The sequence below is a fragment of the Heterodontus francisci genome, chromosome 7 (assembly GCF_036365525.1).
Source record: "Heterodontus francisci isolate sHetFra1 chromosome 7, sHetFra1.hap1, whole genome shotgun sequence".
NCBI classification, from domain to species: domain Eukaryota; kingdom Metazoa; phylum Chordata; class Chondrichthyes; order Heterodontiformes; family Heterodontidae; genus Heterodontus; species Heterodontus francisci.
Window position 1 is genome coordinate 92279518 of NC_090377.1, and position 27450 is coordinate 92306967.

At 41.8% G+C, this 27450-nt stretch overlaps 1 protein-coding gene across 6 annotated transcripts in view; it reads left to right on the forward strand.

The window, feature by feature from the left end:
• The window catches only part of myo1b (myosin IB), a 306869-nt gene that overhangs the window by 229769 nt on the left and 49650 nt on the right, over positions 1 to 27450 (forward strand). For all 6 annotated transcript variants that reach the window (XM_068035658.1, XM_068035660.1, XM_068035654.1 and 3 more), the window contains 7 exons: positions 8183 to 8245; positions 10473 to 10673; positions 15882 to 16108; positions 17000 to 17200; positions 19047 to 19140; positions 19831 to 19980; positions 23539 to 23607. In XM_068035658.1, coding sequence (XP_067891759.1) covers positions 8183 to 8245; positions 10473 to 10673; positions 15882 to 16108; positions 17000 to 17200; positions 19047 to 19140; positions 19831 to 19980; positions 23539 to 23607 — 1005 coding nt within the window. The remainder of the gene's footprint in view (positions 1 to 8182; positions 8246 to 10472; positions 10674 to 15881; positions 16109 to 16999; positions 17201 to 19046; positions 19141 to 19830; positions 19981 to 23538; positions 23608 to 27450) is intronic.

Consider the following 27450-nt stretch of genomic DNA (forward strand, 5'->3'; position numbering starts at 1 on the left):
ATCAGAATTGGACACAGTAATTAGGGTCTGGTCTGATCAGAACACTATAAAGTTTTATCATAATTTCTTCTGATCTGTATTCAACTGTTTTACTTACATAGTTCAAAACTCTATTGGTTTTGTTGTTTGCTCTGCATTGGTTCAAACTGAGTTTGCTACTGATTGCAGAGTATTTCTTTTCTAATTTTGTGTCCATTTTCATCTCCCTCTCCTGAAGCTGAAGCTGGGCGGCACAGTGGCGCAGTGGTTAGCACCGCAGCCCCACAGCTCCAGGGACCCGGGTTCGATTCCAGGTACTGCCTGTGTGGAGTTTGCAAGTTCTCCCTGTGTCTGCGTGGGTTTTCTCCGGGTGCTCCGGTTTCCTCCCACAAGCCAAAAGACTTGCAGGTTGATAGGTAAATTGGCCATTATAAATTGTCACTAGTATAGGTAGGTGGTAGGGAAATATAGGGACAGGTGGGGATGTTTGGTAGGAATATGGGATTAGTGTAGGATTAGTATAAATGGGTGGTTGATGTTCGGCACAGACTCGGTGGGCCGAAGGGCCTGTTTCAGTGCTGTATCTCTAATCTAAAAATCTAAAATCTAATGATGCTGGGATGTGGTTCTACAAGTGCTGATAGCCTTCCAGTGCATGGCCCAAATGCATTTCTTCTTCATGTGTCTGGCTAGAGAGTGAGTGTCTGTAGGTTATTGAACTGGGTGGGGGCATCATATCCAAATATAGTCCTGTTCTTCTCCAGCATCTACACATGCACTCTCTATAGGAGTTTCTGAATAGCAATAAGCATTCAGAAGCTCCATTACATTCCTTCCTAACCCCAAACTCTTGAGACCATTTTAGTACCCCAAAATGCAGCAAGTGAGATTAGCCAACTCAACAAAGATTGGGGTTCGAACTTGGGACCTTTCTGGTCTATAGTTTGGCATTGACAACTTTTATTTTTACTATAGCCCAGTGACTGCAGCTGTTCTTGGCATGAGATGTGACACATTGTGGAATTTAGTTACTGTAATTGCTCCTAAATGTGGTGGGAATTGTATGGTACATGCCATTATGAGGTTCCAAAATAAATTTGGTTCAATTGCTGAATTTCTTTTTGAAAACCTAATGATTTCTAAGTTTCCAGTCTATGAGATCATATCAATCCAGTAAATAGAACACACATTTTGACCTTCTGTTGGCCTACATCAGTGTAAGGGTTTAGGCAAAAAAAATGTTCCAGGCAAAATGGGCCTATATTTAGATTTGCACCACTGTTTTGATTGCAAAATGAGTATTTTTATTTTTTAGATTTTTAACTCCTTTCTCCCAGTGCCAAGTACCAGATACTAATTAAGAGCACGGGCCTCTGATCTATTCCTGGGCCTTATCTAGGCCACTCTTGGCAATTCAGGAGAATGGCACAGGTTGAATTCCTGTGGTCCTCCCTCAATTTAAGTTTATTCCCTCCCTCTTTACCTGTGGCGGGAGGCATCTTTTTTCTACTCAGCACCTCTTTCAGAGCCTTTTTTTTTTAAACCTGAGGAATATAACACAGCAACAAGCTTCACGGCAAAATTCATCACTGAGGTTAAAAAAGGGTTGGAGATAAATCAGGAAATAGTAGTTATATGAAGCCAAACATGGATTCTAAAGGTCTCAAAGAAAAGCTGTACTCAGGGAGGTAAGGAGTTCTACAATTTTGAGGGACATAAAGTTAAAGATAAATAGAGAAAAACTAAGGAGCAATCAGTTAGAGGAGCAAGAACTGGAAGAATGTGTGGCATATATAGTGTTTGGTACTGGGACCACTGCTCTTTTTCTTCTCTGTTAGTGACCTGGACTTGAATGTACAGCGAAAATTTCAAAGTTTTCAGATGATATGAACTAAATGAAACCATTTTAAAGGGGATACAGGAACATAAATACACCTAGGGTGTATGTACACAAGCCTTTGAAGGTAGCAGAACAAATTGAGAAAGCTGTTTAAGAACAGATATGATCCTTGACTTTATTGATAAAGGAGTACAAAAGCAAGGAAGTTTACTGAGCCTTTATAAAACACTGGCTAGGCCCCAGCTGGAGTATTGTGTTTAATCCTGGGCACCACACTTTAGGAAGGATGTCAGGGACTTGGAGAGGGTATGGAAGAGATTTGCTAGAATGGTACCAGGGGTAAGCGTCTTCAGTTATGTGGATAGGCTGACGTTTTTCTCCTGAAAGTTGAGAGATTTGATTAAGGTGTTCAAAATTACAAAGAGTTTTGATAGAGTAAATGAGGGATGAGGGGAAACTATTTCCAGTGGCAGAAGGGTCATTGGCAAAAGAACTAGAGGCAAAAAAAAACTGTTTTACACAGTGAACTGTTGTGATCTGGAATGCACTGCTGGTGATGGTGGTGGAAGCAGAATCAATAGTAACGTCCAAAAGAGAATTGGATAAATACTTAAAGGGAAAAAATGTAGAGAGCTATTGGGGAAAGGACAGGGATGTGGGATTAATTGAACCACTACCAAAGAGCTGCCACAGACATGATGGGCTGAAATCCTTCCTTCTGTGGTTCATCATTCTCTGATTGTACTTTGTAGGTGCAGAGATCCCAGAGAATCAGTTAAATAAGTACAGTGTATCCAGGTCCCATAGCTATAAGATTTTTTTTAGGTAATACTAAAGGAAACTATTCTGTTAGCAGCAATTTATGCAGATTACAATGCCTCGTGTGGTTTTCTATAGCTTTAGAACTTGTAGAATTCTGATAATTCTTTAGAATTAAAATAATAGTTTGTGCAGAATTTGCAGTGAACCAATGTTAAAGTAATGGAAAAAATAGTCATCATTGTACTGACCAATGGCTCTAAGCAGTCTCTTTTCTCACGAAATACACTTTTTTTTAAAAAAAAGATTGTGCTGCTTTAATAGGTTGTTCAAATACCAGCTTGTTAATATGCTCTGCAGGCTAGGCGAAACAGATTTTGGGGGAATAGTCTTTTCTCAGATGGCAGGTGCCCTGTCTAGTTAATCAAATACTGGACCCCCTTACATTATGAAACAAAACCGCACACGTGGGACTCGAACTTGTTGGATGAGAACCTAGAACACGCGTAAATCTGCCTCTCAATTTTTATCCTTTTTATTAAAAGAGGAAAAGTATTGAAAAATTTGAAGGAAACACTTGACAGAACACAAAACCTATGACAGGATATACTATGTCATGCTCGGTGACTGTTTAAGTAAAACTACTCTGGGTTCATCAACTCCAAAATGTGCTGGCACTTGTAAATCACCACTTCCTAAGAAACCCAATGACATAACCACATACTGAGAGGAACTGAGATTTGTTCAACATCCCTAATGGATTTTCCTGTCTTAAGCTATTTTGGTTTTTATTTAACAGGAAAATGGGGTGGTCAAATTATTGTATTGATAGAAGGGAGGAAAGGGCTGAACAGAGCTCCCACTTCCCAAAGCACTTACAAACAAACAGAAAACTTCACCTATGCAACACCATTAATATAGGAATCTCCTATGGCTACTTCATAGAAGACAAGTGGACATTGAGCCAGGAAAGGGACAGTGACCAAAAGTACAAATGAACAAATGGTTTTTAAAGAAGAGAGTAATGTAGTGGTAGAGGGATTTTGGTGAGGGAATTCCAGAGAGTAGGGCCTAATGGCTGAAGAGAGGGGAGATACACAAGAGACAGCAGTCAGAAGAATAGTGTGTTCAGGAGAAGTAATATAGGGCTGGTGGAGGATGCAGAAGTAGATTGTGGTGAGGCTATGAAAGGATTTAAAGAAGAGGATGAGGATTTTAAATTTGAGGCATTGGGGGGCAGGGAACCAGTGTGGGCTGGGATAATGAGCGAGCAAGACTTGCAGGACAGGATAACTGCAGCAGAGATTGCACAAGTTGGCGTTTATGGTGGGTAAGGGATGGTTTGCCAGCAAGGAGAGTATTTTGGTAGCTGAGTCTGGACATGGTGCAGAACAATCAGTGAAGCTGAGGCCAACAGTAGCACAAGAGAAAATCATGCAAGAGGAAATGTTTAGGAAACAGAAGAAAACATGAAGATGATTCAAATGGACAGAAGGCAGATACACTTTTAGGAACATAGGAGCAGGAGTAGGCCATTCAGCTCATCGAGCCTGCTCCGCCATTCAATATGATCATGGCTGATCATCCACTTCAATGTCTTTGTCTCACACTATCCCCATATCCCTTCATGTCATTGGTATTTGGAAATCTGTCAATCTCTACTTTAAACGTACTCAATGACTGAGCTTCCACAGCCCTCTGGGGTAGGGAATTCCAAAGATTCACAACCCTCTGAGTAAAGACATTTCTCTTCAACTCTGTCCTAATTGGCTTCCCCCTTATTTTGAAATTGTGTCCCCTGGTTCTAGACTCCCCAACCAGGGGAAGCATCTTACCTGCATCTGCCCTGTCTATCCCTTTAAGTATTTTGTAGGTTTCAATGAGATCACCTCTCATTCTTCAAAACTCGAGAGAATACAAGCCTAGCTTCCCCAATCTCTCTTCATAGGACAGTTCTGCCATCCCAGGAACAAGTCTGGTGAAACCTTCGTTGCACTCCCTCTATGGCAATAATGTCCTTCCTAAGGCAAGGGGACCAAAACTGCACACAGTACTCCAGGTGCAGTCTAACCAAGCTTCTATACAATTGAAGCAAGACGTCATTGCTCCTGTACTCAAATCCTCTTGCAATAAAGGCTAACATACCATTAGCCTTCCTAATTGCTTGCTGCACCTGCATGTTAGTTTTCAGTGACTTATTGATGAGGACACCCAGGTCCCTTTGTACATCTACACTTTCTAATCTCTTACAATTTAAGAAATACTCTGCACATCTGTCCTCCTACCAAAATGGATAACCTCACATGCTTCCACATTATATTTTATCTGTCACATTTATTTATTTATATTGTATTTAGAGATACAGCACTGAAACAGGCCCTACAGCCCACCAAGTCTGTGCTGACCAACAATCACCCATTTTATACTAATCCTACATTAATACCATATTCCCTACCACTCTCCTACCACCTACCTACACTAGGGGCAATTTACAAGAGCCAATTTATCTATCAACCCGCAAGTCTTTGGCTGTGGGAGGAAACTGGAGCACCCGGCAGAAACCCACGCGATCATATGGAGAACTTGCAAACTCCGCACAGGCAGTACCCAGAACTGAACCCGGGTCGTTGGAGCTGTGAGGCTGCGGCGCTAACCACTGCGCCACTGTACCACCCATGTTCTTGCTTGCTCACTAAGTCTGTCTAAATTCCCTTGAAGCTGCTTTGCATCTTCCTCATAACACACATTCCCGCCTAGTTTTGTATCATCTGTGGACTTGGAAATGTTACATTTGATCCCCACATCCAAATCTTTGATATATATTGTGAACAGCTGGGACCCAAGCACTGATCCTTGTGGTACCTGACTAGTCACAGCCTGCCAATGCAAGAATGACCCGTTTCTTCCTACTCTCTGCTTTCTGCCTGTTAACCAATCCTTAATCCACGTCAGCCAAGAGTGACGTCTCAATTCATTCCATCTTCGCTGCCTCCGGAGAATCCTTGGAATCAGGTGGCAGGACCATACTACCAACACAGAAGTCCTCTAGGCGGCCAACATCCCCAGCATATTACACCCTACTAAGTCAGCGGTGCCTGAGATGGCTTGGCCATGTGAGCCGCATGGAAGATGGCAGGATCCCCAAAGACACATTGTACAGCGAGCTCGTCACTGGTACTAGACCCACCGGCCGTCCATGGCTCCGCTTTAAAGAGGTCTGCAAACGCGACATGCAGTCCTGTGACATTGATCACAAGTCGTGGGTGTCAGTTGCCAGCGATCGTCAGAGCTGGCGGGCAACCATAAAGGTGGGGCTAAAGCGTGGCGAGTCAAAGAGACTTAGCAGTTGGCAGGAAAAAAGACAGAAGCGCAAGGAGAGAACCAACTGTGTAACAGCCCCGTCAACCAATTTTATCTGCAGCACCTGTGGAAGAGTCTGTCACTCTAGCATTGGCCTTTATAGCCACTCCAGGCGCTGCTGCACAAACCACTGACCACCTCTAGGCGCTTACCCATTGTCTCTCGAGACAAGGAGGCCAAAGAAGAAGAATCCATGCCAGTATATTACTTCCTATCCCATGTGCTTTAATTTTGCTAACCAACCTCCTGCGGGGGACTTTATCAAAAGCCTTCTGAAAACCCCAGTATACTACGGCCCCTTTATCACTTCTGTTAGTAACATCCTCAAAAAGCTCCAACAGGTTTGTCAAACATGATTTCCCATTCCCATTTTGAATTTTATTTATAAGACTTGCAAGTGTGTAATAGTTCTAACGTACTCTAACTTCTTGGCTTAGCTTACTGGCGAGCTTAGAGCAGGAATTAAGTGTTGGTGTAATTGCCAAAGGTGGTCAGGCTGCATACTGCAGTAGGACCCTGCATTTAGCCTTTTGCTCACAAACTGTTCCAGCCATCGAGAAAAGTAAGTGGGAAAAGCAAAACAAAGGAAGAAAACCAGGAGGGAGTACAGGAGAAAGGATTTTCCTTTGGCTGCATTTATCCATATTGAGTACATCTGCCAAGATGACAGTTTCTGTTGTAAGGCTGTTATTCAGCATGATCTGAAGGATAGGAATTGGTTTAGAGCACAGTTTATTTTTTAAATGGTAGAAGCTATTAGAAATTGAAATTAGAAGTAGCAAAAAAATCCCTTCTTGCCCTCCTCCCAATTGATTCATGTATCTGGTTCATTCTCTATCTCACTGACTATTCCTAGGGACCTGGTCAGAGGCTGCAACTTCCTGATCGCTCAAAGTTGGAAAATTCCATCTCCTCCTTATTTTCTGGTTGAAGGAACAACCACCATTGTACAGCATTGCAGGAAGTAGAAAATTAAACCAGAGAGAAGGGGTGAGTGTAGGAAACTATTCACAATGGGATGATTAGGAAATCTGAGAGCTGAGTAAAATGGCTGAGAATGAGATAGAAATTACAGTCCTCAGCAAGAGGATGATGAATTGCATATGTGAAAACTACAAAACATGATCCATTTATCTGGAATCACACACAATCTGCTACACAACAGATACACTAAAAAGTATCTGATTTTTGTGTATACTTTTAACGAAAAGTTGAACAAATAGAAAATGTTTAAAAATCCACATTTTGAAACAACTCTTGACACCATCACAGTAAATCCTCCCAGCTTTCAACTGCTGACCTATACAAAAGTGCCTTGTGCATTTAAATTCATAGGTTCTGTCTTTTTAGGTATAGAATTGAGTTTGTAAGTGGAATCTTGATGTGAAGAGTATTAAAGAACACTTAATGTTTCCCACTTAACTGTTGACTGCATGCCTGTATGTCTTTTAAAATTGTGTTCTTTTTCTGTGCTGTAGCCCCTTTGAATCCTTTTCTTGCTTGCTGCTATTGATGCCTTGCTAATGGCTGTGCAAAGACTCCTTCCAGGTACTTGTACTCTGTTCTTGTTTCTAAATCAGGACCTTGTCTTGTCTGCTGGGCCTTTCTAGAATCTTTCCAATGACCTTTATTCCCATTCTATCCAAAAACTGCTTCCTTTAATGTGTAATTTAAAAAAAAAACAACTGCAATTAGGATGCACTGGAGCCTGTTTTAACAGTGAAAATTGCAGCTTCATTTCTTGCAATCATTCAGCTATTGTTGATATTCACATAGAAATGATTTACAAATGTACAGGAGCATCTTTCACCTGGAACAGCAACGATCTGTGTGGCTTGTTGTTTAGGAAATTTGCAGATTTGTTTAGGAAGGCATGTGTTCAAAAAATGTCTTTCCTTGGAAAAAAGACTGCATGCATCAAAGTGACTGAAGTGACCTTGTGCCATGACGTATGTTCCTGGACTGTCTCCCAAGAAGTGCATGGGAAATTGACTTGGATTGGGGAATGGAATGGAAGCAGAATTGGAAGCTTTTCAAGTGAAATGTTTCTAAGTGTATAGAATCCTGGCTGAGAGGGGCATTACAATGTTTCCAATTTAGAGTGTCATTGTGCATTGGAAAAAAAATCCTCAACTGGAACAAAGATATAAATAGACACTATCTTTAGCCAAATGTTGAAAGATAATCAGAAGGAACCATATTTTGCTGCAGCAATCACATTCTGACCATTCATATATTTCACAGGGAATTGAATGGACTCACATTGAGTACTTCAACAATGCCATCATTTGTGAGCTGATTGAAAATGTAAGTTGAACTTTTCCAATTTGATTAGAGGATGTACAAAGAATTGACTGTCACTTTTTTATTTATTTAATAAAATTTCCATTTCAGGGCTTTTGGTTTAAAACTTACCAGTAAAAATTTCAAAGCACATCTAAGAATGTGGAACTTGCTGCTACATGGAATGGTTGAAGCAGATAGCATTGAGGCATTTAAGCGAGGTCTGATGCACACATGAGGGAGAATGGAATAGAGGGACAGGGTAATATAGTAGGAAGAGGCTTGTGTGGAGTGTAAACACTGGTATAGACCAGTTGGACTAAATGACCTGTTTTTTGTGCTGTAGATTCTATGTAATTCTAGTCTAATGACACAAGTTTTTCTAAAGCAATAGCTGTAGAATAGCTACAGGGTTAAATGTAATATTCTTGTTATATCAGCAAACATGAGCTTATCTCGCTGATAGACTTGGTGAAATGGCTGGAGTCACAGAAAACATTGTTGATGTGTCCTATCGCTGAAAAGACAATAGAAGCGGACATTATCTACACCTCTACCCAAAACCTATTAGAATCTGAAATCCTGCAATCAGCATCTTCTTGTATTAAGCTGTGTAATTAAAAAAAAAAATTCCAGTACTCTCTTCAATTTCCTTTCAACTCTTTTGGCTTCTCCCTGTCAGTATTTTTCAACAACTGACCAGATGACCAACTGACTTATGACAGTGCGACTTTGGAGTCATCTGGTGAGCGGATCACATTGCTCAGGATCACTTGGCCATCATTCTGTCCTGCTACTGAAACATCTAACAATCTAATCTAGGTCTCCATTTATCAATACGATTGAGTTCAGGAACTCCTCTGAAGAAATTGGGGCTACAGCTCATGTTGAAACACTTTTGAACCCTTTGTTTAGAGAATTAAACAAAGTTATACAGATGTATCTTCATTTACAATATATATATTTAGCTAACTTTTTTTTGTTTGTGCAACGAGTGAGGCCTTGTGTCATTATCATGCCATGTTACTTGATACATTTTGAAACCCTCAACATCCTGGGGGTTACCATTGACCAGACACTGAACTGGACCAGTCAAATAAATACTGTGGCTAGAACAGCAGGTCAGAGGTGGGAATTCTGTGACGAGTAACTCACCACCTGACTCACCAAAGCCTGTCCACAATCTACAAGGCACAAGTCAGGAGTGTGATGGAATACTCTCCACTTGCCTGGATGAGTGCAGCTCCAACAACACTCAAGAAGCTCAAGACCATCCAGGACAAAGCAGTCCACTTGATTGGTACCCCATCCACCATCTTCAATATTCACTCCCTCCACCACCAACACACAGTGGCAGCAGTGTGTACCATCTACAAGATGCACTGCAGCAACACACCAAGGCTCCTTCGACACCACCTTCCAAACCTGTGACCTCTACCACCTAGAAGGACAAGGGCAGTAATGTAAGGGAACACCACCACCTGCAAGTTCCCTCCAAGCCACACACCATCCTGACTTGGAACTATGTTGCCGCTTCTTCACTGTCGCTGGGTCAAAATCCTGGAACTCCATTCCTAACTGCACTGTGGGTGTACCTACACCCCAAGGACTACAGCAGTTCAGGATGCTGGCTTACCACCACCTTCTCCAGGGCAATTAAGGATGGGCAATAGATGCTGGCTTAGCCAGCAATGCCCATATCCCATCAACGAATCAAAAAAGTGCATCATCACACTGTGCAACTTTACAAAAATACACCACTTGCATGTGATGAAGAAAATGATAACATGGCTCTTCTGTAGCAACTAAATCTACAGCTCAAAAATCCCGACAAATAGGATAAAAAAAGGTTTGTTGCTCTTAAGAGGACTGTGTCCTTTTAAGTGATGTGCAAATAAGCCTCTGGTGTTACTTGATGACAGTCACATTTAGAAAGCTTACTTTGCGTTAGTTTTTATTGAAGCTTATTATTTGTTTGGCCAATATATAAGGTTGAATTTTGAGCAAATATCCAGGAATATCTTAAGGAAATTGTTGCCCCACAGCAAAGTCTGGCTTGTTCAGTGCTGTTTCCTCCTAAGTTGATAAGTACTAACAATAATATGCCTGCGTGCATACAAATATCCATGTGCATATGTATGTATATATGTATACATATATATGTACATTTATGTTCATATATCTGTGTCGTGGCACTATGTGATAATTCATATGTTGACATAATATCAACATTTGTGTGCTCATTTTTTAGAATACAAATGGAATCCTGGCAATGCTTGATGAAGAATGTTTGCGCCCTGGCACAGTGACAGATGAGACCTTCTTAGAGAAACTCAATCAAGTCTGTGCCGTACATGAGCGCTTCGAAAGCAGAATGAGCAAAAGTTCCCGCTTCCTCAATGATACCACTTTGCCTCATAACTGCTTCAGGATCCAGCACTATGCTGGCAAGGTACAGAAAACTATGCTAAAATGTTTGGTTCTCCTTCCTCCAAAGCTTATATCATTGCTTGAAAAGAAGGACGAGAGAGTGAGGATGTTTTTCTTGTCTTCAGTTTCATATGCTGCTGTAAATGGAGTCCTATCCAGCTGTGTTCTTAGAATTATAAAACATAGTGGCCATTTTTGTTTATTGTGCTATATCCAAATCTCTGAGTTAAGTTGATACTGTCCTGATTTTAAAATAATGTTCTCTTTACAAAAATACCCTGTTTGCATGTTATGATGCAAATGATTATGGCTTCTTCATGGTTGTACCTTATTGCCAAATAGAGTTTTGTTCGTCCTATGAGGTGAAGATGGCCATGTCCATCATCTGGGGTGTTTGGTAGAGCTCCTAGTAGGTGTCTGCTAAGGCTGATCTGTACCTGGAAGGTTCTGTTGCAAATAGGGAAGGTTTTGGACAAGCTGATGGCTTGGGATTTTCTCTCATTGCATTTTCTCCCTGTCTCTGATAGATGCTTGCTTTCAAAGGAGGCTGCACCCTTTTTTATTTGGTTGCGCCAGGTGCAGCATTCCTGGCCGAGCTTCTCCCAGGACTCTGGGTTGATATCTAAATTCCTAAGTGAAGCCTTCAGAGTGTCCTTGTAGCCCTTCCTTTGACTGCCATGTGAGTGCACCCCAGACTTGAGCTGTCCATAGAAGATTCAAAGAGCAAGAGGAGGCCATTTGGCCCTTCGATCCTGCTTCGCCATTCAATAAGATCATGGCTAATCTGATTGTGGTCTCAACTCCACTTTCCTGTCTGCCCACCCATAATCCTCGACTCCCTTGTCAATCAAAAATCTATCTAACTCAGCCTTGAGTAAATTCAATGACTCAGCCTCCACTGCTTTCTGAGGAAGAGAATTCCACAAACGACACCTCAGAGAAAACATTTCTCCTCATCTCCATCTTAAAAAGGAGACCTCTTATTCTTAAACTGTGTCCCCTAGTTCTAGTCTCCCCCACAAGAGGAAACATCCTCCCAGTATCCACTTTATCAAGTCCCCTCAGGGCCTTATATGTTTCAATAAGATCACCTCTCATTCTTCTAAACTCCAACGGGTATAGGCCCAACCTGTTCAACCTTTCTTCATAAGATAAGCCCTTCATCCCGGAATTAGTTGAGTGAACCTCTCTGTACTGTTTCTAATGCAATTATATCCTTTTTCAAATAAGGAGACTAAAACTGTACACAGTACTCCAGATATGATCTCACCAAGGCCCTGTCCAACAATTCGCTTGCAAGCGAGTGTCAGGCATTCTGGCTACCATGGGCTCAAGATGGAGCTTTCCTGGAGCAAGCTGGTACATTACTTCAGTTTTCTTTGTGCTGATCGTAAGGCCGAAGTTGTCGCATGCATTGGAGAACAAGTCCGTGCTGTATTTCACATCCAGCTCTGAATCAAAAACTCCATAGTCATCAGCAAAAGGAAATTGTGAAGTATGTCCTTGGAGACCTTGGATTTTGTCTAGAGTCTTCCCATCCATGCAATATCTGATTTTGATGCCAGGATCGCAATCATGGAAGGCATTGGAGAGCATGGCAAAGAAAAACATGCTGTAGAGGGTTGGTGCTAGCACGCAGTCCTGCTTAACTCCCTTAGTGACTGGGAATGGGTCAGAACACACACCATCATCCAGGACACGTGTGAGCATGCAATCATGGAACTGTCGTACCATTGTGATGAATTTTTCAGGCCAGCCGAATTTCTCCATTACCTTCCAAAGGCCCTTACGACTGACTGTCAAAGACTTTGGTCAGGTCAACAAATATGACTTAGAAGTCCATGTTCTGTTCTTGACATTTCTGCTGGAGCTATCTAATTGCAAACACCATATCAGTGGTTCCTCAATCTGATCTGATAGCGTACTGACTGCCAGCAGATCCTGGTTGAGATGTTGCACTAAGCGGTTCAGGAGGATTCTGGTGATGATTTTTATGGCGATAAAGAGGATTAAGATTCCTCTGTGATTGTCACAAGATTGGCGTGTTCCATTCCGCTTGTACAGGTGGACAATGGAGGCATCTTTGTATTCTTGCGGGATGGTTCCTTGCTCCCACATAGACTGAAAATGTTCAGTGAGCTTCTTGACCAGGCATTGACCTCCAGCCTTGTAGCCCTCAGCTGGAATAGCATCAGCTCCTGGAGCTTTGCCGCTAGATAGGAGTTTCATAGCTTTTGTTGTTTATAACAAGTGTGGGAGGGTCATCAAGAGAACAATTGATGACAACCTGTGGCAGCCTGTTGATAGCTTCTTCATTGATGGATGAAGTCCAATTAAGGATGTTATTAAAGTGCACTTCCCATCTTTCTAGAATTTGGGCTTTTCCTGTGAGCAGTGTTGACCAATCAGCAATGGTGATTGGTGATGAACCAGTAAACTGGGGCCCGTACACAGATTTCAGAGCATTGTAGAATCTCTTCCAGTCTTTGTGGTTGGCATATGACTTGTGTTCGTCTCTTTTCTGATTCAGCCACGTGTCTTGCATCTCTCTCAGCTTGCATTCGACAGTCCTTTCAATGTTTTGGTAGGCATCATGCTTGGATAGTAATAACTTGTCATTGAGATAAGCCCTACAGAGGCAATGTTTCTCCTCCAGTCATTTCTAGATCACTTCATTGTTTTCGTCAAACCAATCTTGATGCTTACGAGGGATAGGGCCAATGACCTCTAGAGCGGTGGAGTACACTATATCGCTGAAGGTCGCCCAGTCATCCTCGCTGCAGTGAGTGTCCATTTTCCCTGTACTCAGGCAACTCTTGAGTTTCTCAGAGAGTCCCTCGGGACTGCCTGTTTGAGCCTTGAGAAATTGAGATGCTTTTGGACTTTCATGCACTGGGGGCATCTAGGGAGATGAATCTTGATGTTTAGCTCTGAGATGACAAGACAGTGGTCAGTCCAGCAGTCAGCACCGCACATGGCTTTTGTTACACGCACGTCCTGCCTATCCCTCTGCCTGGTGATGACATAATTGATCAGATACCAATGGCGTGGAACGGGGGTGCATCCAAGACGTTTTGCTGCGTTAGGAAGGCATAAAACTATGTTGGTGAGTAAGAGTCTGTGCTTAGCACATAACTTCAGCAAGAGGAGAACAATGCTATTACAACTGCCAACCCCATTTCTTCTGATGTCCCCTTCCCATGCCTGGTGATCTGCTCCAAGTCTTGCGTTGAAGTCACCAAGTATTATTAGCTTGTCTGACTTTGGCACAGCAGCAATCAAGGAGTGGAGGTCATCATAAAATTTATCCTTGACTTCGTCAGGGTTGGTCATGGTGGGGGCATACGTACTAATGAGAGTTGCTTGCCTTTTGCTGTGGAGGGGTCGTTTAAGCACCATCTGATGATCATTAATACCCTTGGGAAGGCAAGGCAACTTATTGACGAGGTGTTTCGTGATAGCAAAGCCTACAACAGCTTTGCGCTGTTCTTCTTTTCCATGGCTACTCCAAAAGAATGTGCAATCTGCGCCGATTTCTTGGAGCTGACCCTCCTCAGCTGGACAAGTCTCACCGAGTGCGGTGATCTGGACGTTGTACCTTGTCAACTCTCTACCGACAAGAGCAGTTCTTCTCTTAGAGCTGTCGACTGCAGCATTCTCTATGAGGGGGCACACATTCCATGTGCCAATGGTGACTGATGTCACCTTTCCTTTTTTTTGAGATTGACATACGACCGAATTGATGGGATTCCCACCAGTTGTGGCCTGCTGGCCAGGGTAGTTGAAGCAGCCAATGTTTGAGGCACCTTTTATAACCCCTTCCTCATTCTAGGGAGGTGAACAGTGTGGTCCTGAAAAGGACTGCTCAGTCACTCGGGGTGCCGAGTTCCACTACTGCTTCCTTGTAGTGGAAAACAACCCTATGGCCTGAGCCACCTTTTTGCAGGTTCACGGCTACAACTCCTAGTGAATCTGCACCTGCTGCTACGTTGCTTGCCCATTGCCACAGGACTTGTGACAAATGGATAATAGATGACAGATAAAGAAAGATGATGGACATGACTTGTGCCTGAATTGGATTTTAGTGAGGGAGAGTTGTGCATCATCAGCCTCACTCTCATCCTGACCTATCTTAGTCCAGTGGCAAGACGTCTAGACTGCTGGAGATAGATCGGGATGCAGTGGGTGGCCAGGACATCTTCTGTGTCTTGTCAAGCTCTATGTGTTCTACAATAGAGTGCTGAACTGCCTTCAAGGCTGTTGGACCTTAGATTTGGCTCGTCCACCCAATCTGCTGTAAAGGCCGGCTTGGGTCTGCTCGAGCCCGACAGAACCACATCCGACCCCGAGTCCGACCGGACCATCAGTTAACCTACCTTCCGTTTTTCACTTTGTTGCTTATCTGCACAAGCTTAAAATAACTGTAGCAAAAACACCTTTCTAGTACAAAAATTACATTAACAGTGGAGCCACTCACCTGAGGTTGTGATAGAGTGTGGCTGACCCGGCCTGACCCGACCCGAGCCCGAATGCTGGACCCAGAAGTGTGACCCGACCCAACCTGAACCCGACACATGTCGTCGGGCCCCTTTGGGTTCGGGTCGGGTAGCCAGCCTTTAATCTGCTGGTATCAGCCTTTGTATGTCAGGGTGGACAAACCCTAATTCGCCGAGGGTAGGAGACATGACGGCTACCCTCACCTGGTTGGCCCATCCATTAAAGCGATTTACTGGGATTTGGTCGCTGTTGCATGCTAATAGCTGCTTGGAGCCACAGATGAGAGCTGGGTGAAGGTGAGGACCGATACAGGACGAGCCACTCCAAGGAGTGAGGCAAGTCTGCCTGTTAGAGGTACTACCCTCCCTTACACCCCTTAAACCAAATTAAGCAAATAGGTCCCGTTAAGAGACCGGTGATTGCCATGACTGAGTGGAATATACTTTATTTAACTTACAAATCTGGTCATAATTACCAGGATGATCAGTTCAGATATTCGCAATTTACTGGGCAGGGAAAATTCTGTCTTGCTTGCTAACCTTTGCCCAAATCCCCAATGTAATTTCCCAATGTGCAAATCTCTGCACGAATTTGTAAAGTCTATCCTTATATTTCCAGTACTTTACTGAGTTGCGAACATATAACTTCTCCCTAGGGAGCTACTGTTAACTTGTTTTGATGGCTATCCTGCCATAGGTCATCACACCATCAATATTTCTGTTTCATCTTTAAGGTGATGTACCACGTGGAAGGATTTGTAGATAAAAACAATGACCTGCTGTATCGCGACCTGTCCCAGGCCATGTGGAAAACCAACCACATACTCGTCAAAGCCCTCTTCCCAGAAGGAAACCCAGCTAAGATGTCCTTGAAGAGGCCACCAACGGCTGGGTCACAGTTCAAAGCTTCTGTTGCAACTTTGATGAAAAATCTACAAACCAAAAATCCCAACTATATCAGGTGGGGATAGTTTTTATTTCAAATTATGTGCAACAACCCATGTATGCTTAGAAGAAAAATTAACCACTATGTGAACGTTCAGAAATAGTAAGTCTAATGTGGCACTCAGGAACCAAACATTTCCTATTTTATATTGAGGCACACGGTGTGGGGAATGTCCCTTACAAAGAGCAACTTGAATGTCTCAGGAACCTCAGGCCTGGTAGTGAGATCTTTACTGTAAAAATTCTAAAGAAAAAATATGCAGTTGCAAAAGTTGGTCGGATGACATTTTTCCTCAAAATGTTGGAACAGGTCAACCAGCTTCTGGAAAAGAAAGATTGTTAAGTGTTTTGGGTGTACAGTTCTGACAAATGGTTACATCTGAAAGTTTAACCTACTCTTTCTTCCCAGCCATTGCCTGATCTGTTCAGTTTCTGTTTTTATTTCTAATTTCTAACCATTGTGCTTCATTTTAAGTCCATGGCATTTTGTCTCATTGACTTATCCTGTGTTTGTGTTCCCAGGGATAAGTTAAGCTGCTCTACTTTTTCTCTCTGTTGACCTCACTTCTACCATGGGGGAGCATCCTTAACTAAGTAGTCCAGGAATATACATTGAATATTTTTTTAAAATTTCAATGGTATTGCCTATATTAGGAAGATAAAAGAATATTAAGATACACTTTTGAGACTCCACCTGCTTTCGCAGAAAATTAGAACTGCCATGAATCAGGTGTGCTGACCTTTACACCTAATTCATTGTTCCTTGCTGTTGTCAAGTGAGGAGGCAGAGTCTCAAAAAATGTTATCTGATTATCACATTCCCTAAAGTAGGATATATTTATTTGAGGGGCAGTTTAATATTACTTGACCGGAATTGCTAATTGGTTGTGTGCTGGCTACATTACAGGTGCATCAAACCAAATGACCAAAAAGCTCCTCATGTTTTTACGGAGGCTTTAGTACGTCACCAGGTCAGGTACCTGGGGCTGATGGAGAATGTGCGTGTGCGGCGAGCAGGATATGCTTTCAAGCAGCCTTACGAGTCTTGCCTGGAGAGGTACAAGATGCTTTGTTCACAGACATGGCCCCACTGGAGGCAAGGAGCAAGGTACGGCAATCCTATTTGGTTTTATTATATTAATGACAGTCTAGAAACAGTGGAGAAAATATTTTTATATGTTATTTATACATACACAGCTGAAAGCTTAATAATTAAAAATGAAGGTGCTCCATACTCCCCAGTGACTCGGTGATGTTAGCTCGTGGGTAGCTGTGTCATAGAGAAAGGCCAAGGGTTTGATTTTCTGTTAACAGATTGGAGTCGGGGGGGTGGGGGGGGAGTAGGTGCATTACAGTTGGCCTGATATCTCCTGGATTGGGAAGGGCGAACATTGGCTAGGGTTCTTGATCCAGTTAGCTATCCAGTGGATTTTGCTGGGAAGTAAAGAGAGAAAGCAAATGAAGGCAAAGCTTTGTGGAACACTTGATCTCACAGATCAGAAGGTCCCAAGTTCAATGACCACTCTTCATAAGATATAAGTTGCAGTTACAAATAGAAGGAAATAAGAAAGACTTGCATTTATGTAGCACCTTTCATGACTTAAGGAAGTTCCAAGGCAATTTTCAGCCAATAAAGTATTTTGTGAAGTGTAGTCACTGTTGTAATGTAGAAAACATGGCAGCCAATCTGCACACAGCAAACATCCACAAACAGCAATGTGTTACTCAGTTAATGTGCCTTTGTGTTGTTGGTTGAGGAAGAAATAGTGGCCAGGACACCAGGCAGAACTCTTGTGGGATGCTTTTGCCTATCACTTTTTCACTTTTCTTTTAGTTTGGAATAATCAGTAGAAAAGTGAAACCTTGACAGCAATGCAGCACCTGTGAAATGGTGATTTGTATGTACCGATTTTTTGGTCTTTCGTGGCTTCCAAACTGATTAGACCTAAAAAGCCTCCTAGTAGCTGTTGGGCATAGGACCCAACCTCATCGTATTTTTCTTTTGGGATTAAATGACACCAGTCTGGCTCACTGTGCCGGCCATTATTGAAGTGAATGAAGATATTTCAGAAAGCACACACTGTTCATAATTTGTCAGTGGAATTCCTGAGGAGAGAAGTAGCCCATTAACAGTGAATGTGTTTGAGGCAACAAATGAAACAGTACAGGTGATGTGTGGGCTTTGATTTCTCTAAAATGTTTGCACAGGATGTAATGGACCAGGGGACTGAACAAAGTGAGCTCCCTTCATGACTATAGCTTGTAAATATATCCATATTGAACTCCCTCACATTCTTCTGAGCAAAGCATCCAATAATATACTGTATGGGAGAGGATTTAATCTTTCTTATCAGTTTTGTCTGTCAGTTATTTTTCTTCTGCTCCTCCCCTCTCCTGAAACCACTAGTCATTCTCCAGTACATCACCCCCAAGTTGACATTATAAGTGTATGAGCCTTGGCAATTAATATCGACAGTTATTCAATACTGCAGGCAAATAACAGTGGAGTCCAGCATGCTGTTGTCTGACATCCATACATGCAAGGCTTCCTTCAAGGGGAGCTGGATAGTGATTTCAAACCCAATGTCCCACCCCTATCACCATACCTGTTAAGATAAACTGGCATAGACCAGGGAGCAAACCTGGGATCTTCCTATTCTGTATGGCTCAGTAACTTGCTGGATAAGCCCAGTGAGCCATGATGGATTAAGAGTTTCTTTAAATATTAACACAAACAAAATGTTTACTTCACTGGCAAAACAAAGGTCTCTGAAGTGAAAACTTTACTGCTGATAGTTAACTAAATGATTGCGGTGTGTTCAGAATTGATATTTTACTTGAATAACACGAAGTATAGTGCACTTATTGCAAATGAAATTCAATACTCCAAGGGAGAAACTTCATTTTAATGTTGGCATCGACTAAAACTTCTTGCTATATTCATTTAATTTAAGGGACGGCGTCAAAGTGCTGCTGACAGAACTTCAGATCCCCCCTGAAGAGTTTTCATATGGTAGATCAAAGATATTTATTCGAAACCCCAGAACGGTAGGTAATCTCCTGCTGTAACCTTCGCAGTATTCTCAAGTTTCAGTGAATTTAATGTTCAGCAACTGTTAAGAATATTAATCCAACATTTTAAATTAAATAGAGGATGGACACAATCCTATGCAGTAATTAATTTGATAACATGTTGTTTGATTGTGTTTATTTCATGGTTTAAGAAGTATTCCTGCAGGTAGCAACAGAGTGCCGCTATTGGCTGTGTGAACGAGATGTACTCAAGCATGAATAACTGATCTAAATCATGATCATGTATCAAATTGATAATGCAGCATTTAAACAGGACCACTAAAGCAGCGAGTCCATTGAATTGTAGAATTTTAACAGCACAGAAGTAGGCTGCCTGGCCTATTGCACCTTTGGCTGTCTGACAGAGTTAGCTACTTAGTTCCTCTCCTTGCACTCTTTAAATTTTTTCTTTCAAAATATTTATCCACTTCTCCTTTAAAATTTCTTTGGATACTACTTGTGGTAGGACATTTCATATCCTAACAACCCTCTATTTAAAAAAAAAAATCTTCTTACTTCTTCATTCGGAGCATCCTAATTTGAGCTGAATGCAATTGTTAATGCAGTTAGGACTTCTTTGATGTGATCTCGAAGGGTTAGGAAGTTAAATTCGCCCTGACCTTTACCGTGACCCTAACTATTGCATTACTGCATTTGTTTCTGCAGCTGTTTGAGCTGGAAGATCTGAGAAAGCGTCGCCTGGAAGATCTGGCCACGCTTATTCAGAAGATCTATCGTGGCTGGAAATGCCGCACGCACTTCCTGTTGATGAAGAAGAGCCAGATCACCATTTCGGCTTGGACTAAGAGACATTTTGTAAGTGGTTTTCATAAGAGCCTGTTGTGCAGCATCACTTTAAAAAGAAATGCCGGAGTTTCCTTGGTGCTGTTCCTGCCTCTCTATCACTATGTAACTGGGTCCACCTAGTACTGAAACGGGGCTTTCCACCACTCTTCAAGCAAAGAAACAACGGTGGAGCAGGAAGAGCAGCAGCAGCAGCAGCAACAATAACTTGCATTTATATAGTGCCTTTAGCATAGCAAAATATCCCAAGGCACCTCTCAAGAGCACTACCAAACAAAATTTGATACTGAGCCATATAGGAGTTATTAGGACAGATGACAAAAGCCTGGTCAAAGAGGTAGATTTTAAAAGAGGAGGCAGAGATGTTTAGGGAGGGAATTCTAGAGCTTAAGGTCTGGGCACTGAAAGCAGGGCCAGCAATGGTGGAGTGATTAAAATCAGAGATGCACAAAAAGCCAGAATTGGAGGAAAGCAGATATCTCAGTGGAGTTGTAAAGTCTGGAGGAGTTTACAGAGATATAGAGAAGCTCCCTGCTCATTGTTTTGATCACCTGGGAGAGGGAACAGCAAATAGGACTTTGTTATTTGTGCATGAAAGCATGATCAAAGTTTGGTTTTTCACAATGTAACCATGCGTTTCAATGCCGTTTCCATCTTTAGCCTATTTGTTAGATTGTTTCCCTTGTCATTCAGCTGAGAATATTTTTGCCCAGTGAGTTGCTGGAAGTGTGAGCTGCTAACAGTGCGGCAAGGTTGAACAGGCATGCAAGATCTTGGTCAACAATGGAAGAAACAGCCTATCCCCTTAACCGATGAGATTTAAGGATTCGGAAAGAAATGGGAACTACAGGGAAGGAATTGGGGTGAATTCGAGTCAAATTAGGTGCAGAAAGAGGAATGAAGAGAACAAAAGAAAGATTGGATTAAGAGAGAGAGTTAAGAGACAGAAAGGGAAAGTAAAAAAAAAAAATGTTTTATATTTATAATACATCTAGAAATGATTCACTACCGGCAAGAATAAAACTCCACAGTTTCAGTTGTTCTTTTTCTGGGCTGGACGGGTTGCATGGCATTGCAAGAACATAAAACCTGCTTTTAAAAGGTTTCTTATGTTGTTAAATACCAGTCCTAATTTTCTGCTACTGGTATAATTTGTTTTAACAGTGTAAATCCAGCCATTTCTTTAAACGTACAAGGAAATTGATGACATGGTCCCCTTTCTGTGAGGCTAACAATGGAGCAGTGCAAATCATCCAGCAATTCCCAACTCATAATGTATCATTTCCTCGCCACAGTTTGCTGGATTATTTACAGACTAAAAACAGTCCGTGCATTAAACTAGGCATTATTTTCCCAGCAGAATCTGAGCCATTGTGTCACAGTATATTGCTAACAGGAACAAAAGGCTTCCTAAACACTTTTCCAGTTTTTAGAAAAATAATATTTTGTTATGAATTAATTTATCATTCAGGACTATTTGAGGATCCCGTTCCCTATTTTGATCACATGATTTTAATTTATTGTGACTGTGACAAAGAATGTAACTGATCCTTCATCGAACTAATAAGCCGATATTGTAATGAGTCAAATTTGCAACTCCAGTTTCTTTTGAGTTCCATACACTAATTGATTCTGTGGGACTTCACTGGCATCCCTCATGGGAGGGGTTGAAGATTTCCCCTGTGATCTATCTGTAGTGCAATCATAAACCAATTTATAAAACATAAGTTACAACACCTACCACAAAGAGGAAGCCATTTCCCCCATGGTCTCTAGCAAGACTGAGCCTGTCTCTGCACATTCTGATGTAACATGCCCATGACAAGAATATGCATGGGAGGTTATTAGACTGATATAAACTAAAGGTCATAGCAGCAGAAGCGTGCATGTTTGTGTTTTGGAAGCCCTCAGTGCCATGTGGTTCACTATCCAGCAAATACCTTGCCATGTATATTACCAGTACATTAAAAGTTAAGGGGTGCTGTTTCCCTGTGGAATAGTGGATCTATAACAGACCAGATACCATTGTACCAGGACTACAATCCTTTCAGCGGTCTACTAGCTGCTGGGTTTTACATTAGAATTCTGTGAGAATCTAAGGCTGGCCATTGTTAACCTGTCTTTCTCCATAGGACGGCGACTGACCTGTGTCTTGTGTTTTCTATTGTTATTGCAGTAATGAATTACATTTATCACTGAGTGTTGTGAATCTAAGAGTCTTGATAAAGAGATGTAGAGTGAGATATTGATTTAATTGTAGCCTAGCATGATAGTAAAAAAATATATATTGTACTCGGTTACCTGACAGGCAGATTACAAGGTTAGTGATTTGAGCTTTAAATACATCTCTCTCCCTATCTTATTGAAGTGCTCCTGTGGTTCAAGATATTTCACTCCTGTCCTATTTCACCCCTACCATCACCACCACCCTCACTTGTAGAAAAAAAGTTCCTGCAAAAAAACAATAAACTTTGTGTTCCAGGTCAGCAAATATTTTATGTGTGCTTTTGAATTTTCGGTGACGCATGCATACTATCCAAAATTCCATGGTACTACTGGATATTAATAAACATTTCCTACTTTCCATTGTTTTGATTGTATGTTGCAAATAGCACTAATGGAGGAATTTTAAGGTTCACAGTGCATAGTTCCTATACTGCTAAATGTTATTAACACCCCATGGATCAAGTGACTAATGTTACTCTGTAATGGTCAAATTATAATATTATGAAAGTTGCCTATTTGGCGATTGTTACCCTGTCTGACTGACAGTGCAGTTGGAGAAAAACATGAAATTGCAATGCAGCCACTGATGTTTCATTGTTTGAGTTTTGAGCCTTGGGGAGGTATCAAGTGTTTGTAAATTATCATCACGTGATAAAATAACATTCATCATCACCTGTTCATACCAATCACTTCTATTGTGATCAAGTTGAACAAATAAGTTTGAACTCTTGAGAGTTCCACCACTCCCTTCCCCCCCACACTGCCCACCCACCCCTGCCCTCCACCATTCGAACTCATTACATTTCCAGGACTGGTTTTATTTTGCCCCTCTCCTTTTCCCCTAATGGTACTGACTCGTGCTGAGGTAAGTTTCATAGGGGCTACTTACCCTTCTCACCCAACCCTTCATGTCATGAGCGTAGACATTGAGCATTGTGAGGTTTTTGCAGCAGAGCCAAATCCAGTCTTTATCTGAGATCTATGCAGAGACTGTTTCCAGCAATGATCACTGCCTTTACATTGGACCTTGACTGGCCTTTTGTTTTTTCCCTCTATCTTCAGTCCATTGGCACTGAGTCCAGTTGTAGTTCCTATACTACACCTTGGCTGAGATCAGCTAACACAGGACAGATTGTGAATCAAAGCCAGGATCATTCTGGTTTGTATGGTTTAGTTCCTGATCAGGCAGTGATTTACCAACTCTTACTGGAGCGATATCAAGCAATATTAGATTATTATCTACCCGTTGCCAATCAAGGTTGGGGATTTGGATTAACCTGTCCCTGGTATTACTTTGCTTCAAGAAACTAACAAATATCCTCTTCCTTGATTTCTTCAACCCAGCAACGAAAGAAATATCTACACCTCAAGAGAGTGACCTTACTTATCCAGTCATATATCAGAGGATGGAAGGTGAGTTATCCTGTAGAGAAGAAAAAGTAATTTTCCTTCACATTTGCAATTTTGGTTAAATTTTTCCAATAAAAGTCATATATTTAAAATTTTTTAAAATGACTGAATTTATGGAAAAAAAAAGATCTATTTGGCTTCTTTGATCTGATTTACTTCCTTATAATAAGTTTTCAACAAATATGGAGTCAGTTGAAAAGAAAAAATCTTTCAAAAGTTAGATTCATTTAGACAGGTTTCTATCAATCTCATTATCTAATTTATATTTACATTTACCTACTAGCAATGTAAAGTAGTTTTTTTTTGAAGAGCAAATATCTTTTGACTACTGTAGTTTAAGTGTAACCATAAAAATTCCTTTGCTTGGCATTGGCCTCAGCATGTTGTTTGTGCTCAAAATTATGAGGGGTTTTTGAGAGAGTAGAGTGGCGTAACTGATTTCATTAACAGGAGGGTCTGTCACCAGAGGACACAGATTTAAGATAATTGGTAAAAGAACTGGAGGAGAGGAAGGAAAAAAATCCACAGTGAGTTATGATTGGAATGTACTGCTGGAAAGGCTGGTGGAAGCAGATTCAATAGTAACTTTCAAAAGGGAATTGGATGTATACCTGGAAAGAAAAGATTTTGCAGAGCTATGAGGAAGGAGGAGGGGAGTGGGACTAATTTGATAGTTCTTTCAAAGAACTGGCAGAGGCATGGTGGACCAAATGGCCTTCTGTGGTGTATGGTTCTATAAAAGGCACTGTAATAAATTATCTGGTGATATGAGGGGACACTGGTTCATGCAGTGATTATCACCAGAGCACACTTTTATTTCAGCAAGGCTAGCTGATGCACAGATTTGTAGAATTAATCATTCAGTACTAATTTTGCATATGTTCTAGTAGCTGGCTTTAAAGCTGCAAGGAACTCAGCACGAGTAAAGCTTTTTGGTGGGTGAGTGTTCACTAGAAATTGACATCAGTTACCAATTTATCCACTGCTTTAATGTTCTGGTGGATTCTCCTCTTTCCTCAATGTGCTCAGAATTTTGTATATGCGTCATATATTGTGACATGAACTACTCATGTTGCTGGTACAAGATATAATGTTGTAATGTTCAGATATTTTCTTCAGTCTGTGTGGCCGTCAAATTATATGAGGAGGTAAATGTATAGAAGCATACTTATCACTGTGTTATTTATAATGGTGATTGTTGATTTATATATATGATATCAAACCAACATTGGGGTGACTTTTCATCTTTATTGTTAGTGACGCAGAGCTTCGTTTGGAATGGGGGGGGGGGGGGGGTGAAGCTATCTGAATTCCTAATGTGCAGTCCTGATACAAAAACATCTGCACCAGAGATACTAAAGAAGAAATAAAAACAGAAAATGTGGGAAATGTTCAGCATCTGTGGAGAGAGAAACAGAGTTAACATTTCAGGTTGATAACCTTTCAACAGAACTGGGAAAAGTTAGAAATGTACTAGGTTTTAAGCAAGTGAAAGTGGGGAGGGCGGAAGAAGAACAAAAGGGAAGATCTGTGATTGGGTGGAAGACAGGAGAGATTAAATGACAAAAGTGTTGGTGGTGCAGGGCCAAAGAGAGTGATAGTGGGACAAGTGAAGAAATGCAAGATGTATCCAGAGGAGGTGTGAATGGTAGAATGATGGACAGTTGCCATCCAAAAGCAAAATAAAGGGAAAAACGAGACTAAAATCGAAACTTGCAAAGGAAAAGAAACAAAATGGGGGCATTGATTACAGTCTGAAATTGTTGAATTCAGTGTTGAGGCTGGAAGGCTGTAGAGTGCCTAATTGAAAATGGGATACTGTTCCGTGAGCTTACATTGAGCTTCACTGGAACACTGCAGGAGGCTGAAGACAGAAAGGTCAGCGTGAGTGCAAGGTGGAGGATTAAAATGACAGGTGACCAGAAGCTCATGGTCATGCTTGTGGACTGAATGGAGGTGTTCCGCAAAGTGGTCACCCAGTCTGTGTTTGGTCTCCCCAATGTAGAGCAGGTGGCATGGCGTAGTATGCATGAGAAAAGTACACTGCTATGACCAGGTGAGAAAGGGTCTAGGGGATTCCCACTCAGTCTTTGTTTGGTTCAACTGTAACACGGTTTAATTTGAAAAACACCATGTTTTTAGCTCCCCTTTAGTGAATCCTTGTTCACTGCTCCAATTGTAAGGCAAAGAAATCAAACAGGTTTCCTTAGATTTAAAGAAGAAAGGTAGAAGTTTATTAATATTAAACTCTAATCCGGCTAACGACTACGAATATGCACCATAACCACGCTAGCATGCATACGCGATAAACACACACACAGATAGAGACAGAAAGTAGAAGGAATAAAGGGGAAAAGCCTGAGGCAATACCTGATAGTTAGTCCTTTAAGTTTAATGTGGAGTCTTTGTTTGCCGGTAAGTCTTGCAATTCATTGGGGCCCAGTTCACGCTTCAAATTGTTCCGATGTAGGAGTCTCCTCTCTCTTGAGGTTTATGTGTCTTCTGTGGGTCGAGTGGCTTGGGGAGAAAGCGAGAGAGAGAGAGAGAGAGACAGCCAGGTGAGAGACTTGCTTGTTCCAGCTTCAGTTGCACACTGCCTTCTGAATTCAAGCTATTCTGTGGCTAGTTCAGTAAACCTGGACCAGCAAGTTAGTCATGTGACAAGTTGGTTTAACCATTCCTGGCTCTGTGGAGTGTATCATCTTAGCAGGGCCTGGAATGCACTTCCTTACACCTTCAACGTCTGATGATCAAAATCCATTTGGGTTAATTGGAGCAGGGAATAGTCCTTTGTCCGCATAAGCAGTGTCTCTTAGTAAGCAAATATACTTCCAGCCCGGTGTCTGGTGAACTTCAAACAAGTCATTTCTTCACTCCAGCAACCGTTTAAAATCAATTTTCATATGACAAAATTAATATGCCTCATTCTTGGCAGGTGGGGGTCTGCATGACAACACGTAAATTGCTATTTTACCTGGAAGGAATGTTTTGGGCCTTGCAGGGTGAGGAGAGAATTAGAATTAGAATTAGAACATTACAGCGCAGTACAGGCCCTTCGGCCCTCGATGTTGCGCCGACCTGTGAAACCATCTGACCTACACTATTCCATTTTCATCCATATGTCTATCCAATGACCACTTAAATGCCCTTAAAGTTGGCGAGTCTACTACTGCTGTAGGCAGGGCGTTCCACGCCCCTACTACTCTCTGCGTAAAGAAACTACCTCTGACATCTGTCCTATATCTTTCACCCCTCAACTTAAAGCTATGTCCCCTCGTGTTTGCCATCATCATCCGAGGAAAAAGACTCTCACTATCCACCCTATCTAACCCTCTGATTATCTTGTATGTCTCTATTAAGTCACCTCTCCTCCTCCTTCTCTCTAACGAAAACAACCTCAAGTCCCTCAGCCTTTCCTCGTAAGACCTTCCCTCCATACCAGGCAACATCCTAGTAAATCTCGTCTGCACCCTTTCCAAAGCTTCCACATCCTTCCTATAATGCGGTGACCAGAACTGCACGCAATACTCAAGGTGCGGCCTCACCAGAGTTTTGTACAGCTGCATCATGACCTCGTGGCTCCGAAACTCGATCCCCCTACTAATAAAAGCTAACACACCATATGCCTTCTTAACAGCCCTATTAACCTGGGTAGCAACTTTCAGGGATTTATGTACCTGGACACCAAGATCTCTCTGCTCATCTACACTACCAAGAATCTTCCCATTAGCCCAGTACTCTGCATTGCTGTTACTCCTTCCAAAGTGAATCACCTCACACTTCTCCGCATTAAACTCCATTTGCCATCTCTCAGCCCAGCTCTGCAGCCTATCTATGTCCCTCTGT